The sequence below is a fragment of the Orycteropus afer genome, unplaced genomic scaffold (genome assembly GCF_000298275.1).
Source record: "Orycteropus afer afer isolate SDZICR_OR568_19922 unplaced genomic scaffold, OryAfe1.0 scaffold00352, whole genome shotgun sequence".
Lineage (NCBI taxonomy): Eukaryota > Metazoa > Chordata > Mammalia > Tubulidentata > Orycteropodidae > Orycteropus > Orycteropus afer.
The window spans coordinates 1,174,494-1,179,072 of NW_006921939.1; the positions used below are offsets into that span (position 1 = coordinate 1,174,494).

Below are 4,579 nucleotides of genomic sequence, written 5' to 3' on the forward strand. Positions count from 1 at the left end.
GCTGGGGGCTGGGGGTGGACCCGGGCGCAGGAGGCTGGACTGGGACTGCTCTAAATTGGCTGGAGGGGCCCGTCGGCGGTGAAGTTGCTAGCTGGGGCAGAGGTAGCCACGCGGTTACAGGAGTAAGAGATCCCCCTGTGGCGAGTGCGTGAGGAGGAGTCCGGCGTTCCTGCCATCCCGTCGCCCTCCCCGCCTTCCCAGCCCCGCTAGCTCCTCTCCTGGCTTCGGCGCGTCCCCTCGTTCTCACCCCTCTTGCCTCCTTGTTCGGTCCCGCGGCACTGCCGAGTCGTCGGTTCCCTGCCCTGACCCTCCCGGCCTCCAGCTGGCCCTGTCCCCTGCTTGCTTCACCATTACCCTTGGTTCCCCCTTTTTTTCCCTCGCTAGTTTACCCTTCCCTGCTTCGTAATTCCCGATGCAATTGCCTCTTTGAGACCTTTTTTTTTTTTCCTCCCTTTTAGATTGGCCAACGGCTCCTTTCAACCCTGCCTCGTTGGTGGCCACTGGAGAAGCGCGGGGGGCTCCCCAGACAGCCGAGGGGACAAGTTAGAGCCAGCACTTTACCCCAGGCCTCGCGTGTAGCGTCCCTTCCCCTGCTCTAGGTCCCCCTGGTGTCTGGAGGGGGACTTTGGGGGTGTGCCCTCCTTACATGTCCCACGCTCTGGGCAACCCTCTGGGCTTGTGCTCCATCTCGTGTTTTGCTTCCTGCACGGTGGTCGAGGGACACCAGTTTGCATCATGTCCCGGTATAGCTACCAAAGTCTCCTGGACTGGCTGTATGGGGGCGTGGACCCCAGTTTTGCAGGCAATGGGGGCCCCGACTGTGCTGCCTTCCTCTCTTGGCAGCAGCGGCTGCTGGAAAGTGTGGTGGTCCTGACCCTGGCCTTGTTGGAGATCCTGGTGGCCCTGCGGCACATCCTGAGGCAGACGAAGGAGGACAGTAGGGGTGGCCGTGGCAGCCAGCCAGAGCAGGTGACCCAGCGGCCAGAGGAAGGCAAGGAGAGCCTGAGCAAGAATCTGCTCTTAGTAGCCCTGTGCCTGACCTTCGGGGTAGAGGTGGGCTTTAAGTTCGCCACCAAGACCGTCATCTACCTGCTCAACCCCTGTCACCTGGTCACCATGATGCATGTGAGTCTGTTGACGTTTTCCTGGGCAACCTAAGTGATTGAGTCATTTGTGTGCTCTGGACACTTGGCAATGGAGAGCACCTTATCCCTGCGGGAAGTGGGACCCTTAAAAATGATTTTCCAACCAGTGGCTGCCTTTGTGCCGATTTCAGAGTTGGCTTTCTTTCACCTTTGCACAATGTGTCAGCCCCACAGTGGAGTTGAGGAACATTTTGCCAAACCCTAGGAAGGACTGGCACTCAGGCCTACTGCCCCTCTCCTCTCTCAGCCCTGCCTAGATGGCCTTTCAGAAGCAGGAAGTCCAGCCCCAGTCAAGTGCCCTTTTTGAATCCTGTCTGTGGACAGTAGCCCAGCCCCTATGTAAAAGTTCATTTTCCAAGGGCCTGGTGACATTCTTTCCTAGAGGTGGTCACATCAGTGTCCTGGTCTCCACTGTGGTACTTTGGGGAAATACTTTTATGGGTTTCTCTTAATGACTCTTTCATTTGGGAGTTTATGCTCTTAGGGTGAGGTCAGCCCTGAATTCTGAGGCATTGGAGCACTGTCATCCTCCTACTAAGTGTACCCTGAAACAGGCCCCAAGTAGATTTATGAGCTTTGGCCTGGTGATCTCTTTCTATGTTGAGAGAGTGTTTATTTGTTTGGCAAACCTCTCCATCTTTTCAATATCCTGCTATCTCCTGTGGTCATGGTCCAGGGATGCTCAGTGAGCTAATGGCTTCACCTCCCCAACTTCCACCTATTAGTGGTACTAAGAAAAACAAATGGGATTGAAAAGGGAAGTTGCCAGATACATAAAAATAATCTGGGTGAGGACCAGGAGTGAGACTGTTTGTTTTGTACTCAGCCTGTGTGGAGAGATGTTCTAAAGCTATAAAATCATGGAGGAGGAGGAAGAGGAGAAGGGGAACATCCGTCTTTTTAAGATTTCAGGCTGTGGAAAACCTAGTGTGTTTTATCCAGCGGCAGTTCTGAAACGTGTCACTAGCATCTTTATTGCTTTCATATTTGTTGAAAGTTATTCTCAGAGGACTTGTGACAGCCTTCTGTGGGGCAGGAGGTTGGGATTATTTTCCCTATTTTACAGGCCTGGCAGGGTCCAAGAATGGGAGGTCACTTGTTGCAGCCAAAAGATGAATTAGCATCTGAGTTGGAAAGCAAACTCACCCTGGTTGGGGCTGCAAGCTGTCAGTGAAGAGGCAGGGCGGTCTCTTGGTGAGGCGGAGGCAGATGAGCACGGTGCTGTCTGTCTACTTGGGGCTCACATACTTGCTAGTTGTGAGCACCTCGGAATTCATTTGATTGCTGTTTCCTGGCCTCAGTTTCCCAATCTGAAATGCGCTGAATGGCTTCCGACCCCTTCCCTTCTTGCACATGTAGCCAAGAGGTGTAGAGAGCTTTGGAATAAAGAAGCTGTTATGGATTGGGTGGCTGTAAACATCCAGCAGGGATGCAGTGGGGAGCATTTTTTAAGAGAGGGCTTCTTGAGAAGTGATGCCATTCACAGGAAGCCCAGGGTTCTCCTAGCTAGACCTTCTGTGTAAATTTGAGCCCGTCCTCTTTCTTTCTTTTTGGTGAATGGGCTTTTTGTTAATGAGAGGAAACAACATATCTCAGCCACTGCTATATAAGGCTCTTGGACAGGAGTGCTTTTTTTTTTTTTGGATGGCAGGTGGTGAGTGTCAAAGGGTGCTTCTTCTACAAAGGGGTCTTGAGGCCTCTGACAACCACATATCTAGACGGTCAACAAAGGACTAAATTCAGCCTGTCTGAGGCCGCTGCTTGTACGATGATGTCAAACCTGGCAGCACCATGGTTTTTTAGAGGGAAAGCTTTAAGAAGTTTTTAGAGGACTCAGGAGACCTAGTTCTGTATAATTGTGTGACTGGGGAGAGCACCTTTCCTGGGCCTCAGTTTACCCATCTGGAACATATGTCAGAGTTGTATTCCTAGCTCTTGACAGTCTATGCTCTGTGATTCTTTTCTCTGTAAGCAGTGGATGGGAATGCAAAAGAGAGCTATTCTGAAAGGCTTTGGACCTCCTTGTGTGGGAAAAGGAAACTGGTTTCTTCTCTGAGGAGGTCAGGTGGTCAATCCCTGTTTAACTTTTGCTTCCTGTATCTCCTCAGTGAAGTAAACCTGACCAGGCCACCTCTGGGGACACATGCAGATGATGATGGCACTAGGAGCTGGCTGCTGCAGAGAGATGGAGGTTTAGGGGATGGTAGGCTGATTTCTGTCACCTGTGCTTTTCCAACTGTTTTGTTCTTAGCTTAAACCTTGAAGCTGTAGGCTGAGGGCAGAGAACAGCATTGTGCTAAGAAATCCTTGAGCTCAACTAGGATTATAGTTCTTTGCCCTTTATTCCTGAGTCACTGCTTTACATCACTTGAACAGTAACCTCTGGTCTACTAGGGGATCTAGCCTTTGATGAATCCACCTTGCCATGCCTTTCACGGGCAGCAGGAATATGTGGATTTTTCAAAGTTGATGTGAGTTCTTAACAAAAATACTATAGCAGAAGGTTAGGAATAATTTTCTGACTTAGTTGCAGCAATGACTAATGATAGTATGTATGCCTAATGATATCTTACATTTATCTAGCACTTCACTGTTTATAAGTCACTTGCACAGGCATTATCTTATTTAGTGATGTGATGGATTAGCTTGTGCCTAGAGAAGAAGATGTTAAAATATTTCCTGTAACTTTGTGTGTTCCGAAGGGGAGATAATGAGGACAAAGAAATGCTTTGGCAAGTGAATGAGTTGAGTTAGCTAATAATATGGCAGTAAATCTGTGGGGTTCAGAGATCCTGATAAGGAAAGGGAGACAGTCGCTCAAGTGAAAGAGATAACTTGGCAGAAACATTTCTTATATACGCCTCTCAACACGAGGACTCAATTTTGGTTTCAAAGGGGGCCCCTCTTGCAGGAAGTAGAGAAGTTGGAAGGAAGTCAGTTTGTTTTCCCATCAACCATTTTTCAGTCTGTAAAATATTCCCAAGGCCTTGTTAACCAGACTAGGTGTACTGATGGTGCTGTAGTTAAAGCATTTGACTGCTAACCAAAAAGGTCAGCAGTTCGAACCCAGCAGCTGCTCTGCAGGAGAAAGATGTGGCAGTCTACTTCTGTAAGGATTTATAGCCTTGGAAACTCTATGGGGCAGTTGTGCTCTGTCCTATAGGGTTGCTACGAGTTGGAATCGACTCAACAGCAGTGGAGTGGGTGTCACCAGACTATCAGCATGGCCGTGCTGCCTTTGAGTGACTGCCAACTTGAGTAGCATATGGAAGGGCAGAAGTGTGTCCAAGTTCTTCTTCTTTTTTTTTTTTATTGTGATTTGGGTGAAAATTTACAGAACAAATTCACTTTTCATACAGCAGTTCACATACACTTTGTCTCATGACATTGACCACAATTTACCACAATGCAACAGCTCCCCTCCCACTTTCTCC

General features: G+C 49.2%; 1 protein-coding gene across 1 annotated transcript in view; it reads left to right on the forward strand.

The window, feature by feature from the left end:
- The first annotated feature begins 735 nt into the window (after window positions 1–735).
- Window positions 736–4,579, forward strand: part of TMEM164 (transmembrane protein 164) — a 331,590-nt gene continuing 327,746 nt past the window's right edge. The window contains exon 1 of the mRNA XM_007952591.1: window positions 736–1,125. Coding sequence (XP_007950782.1) covers window positions 736–1,125 — 390 coding nt within the window. The remainder of the gene's footprint in view (window positions 1,126–4,579) is intronic.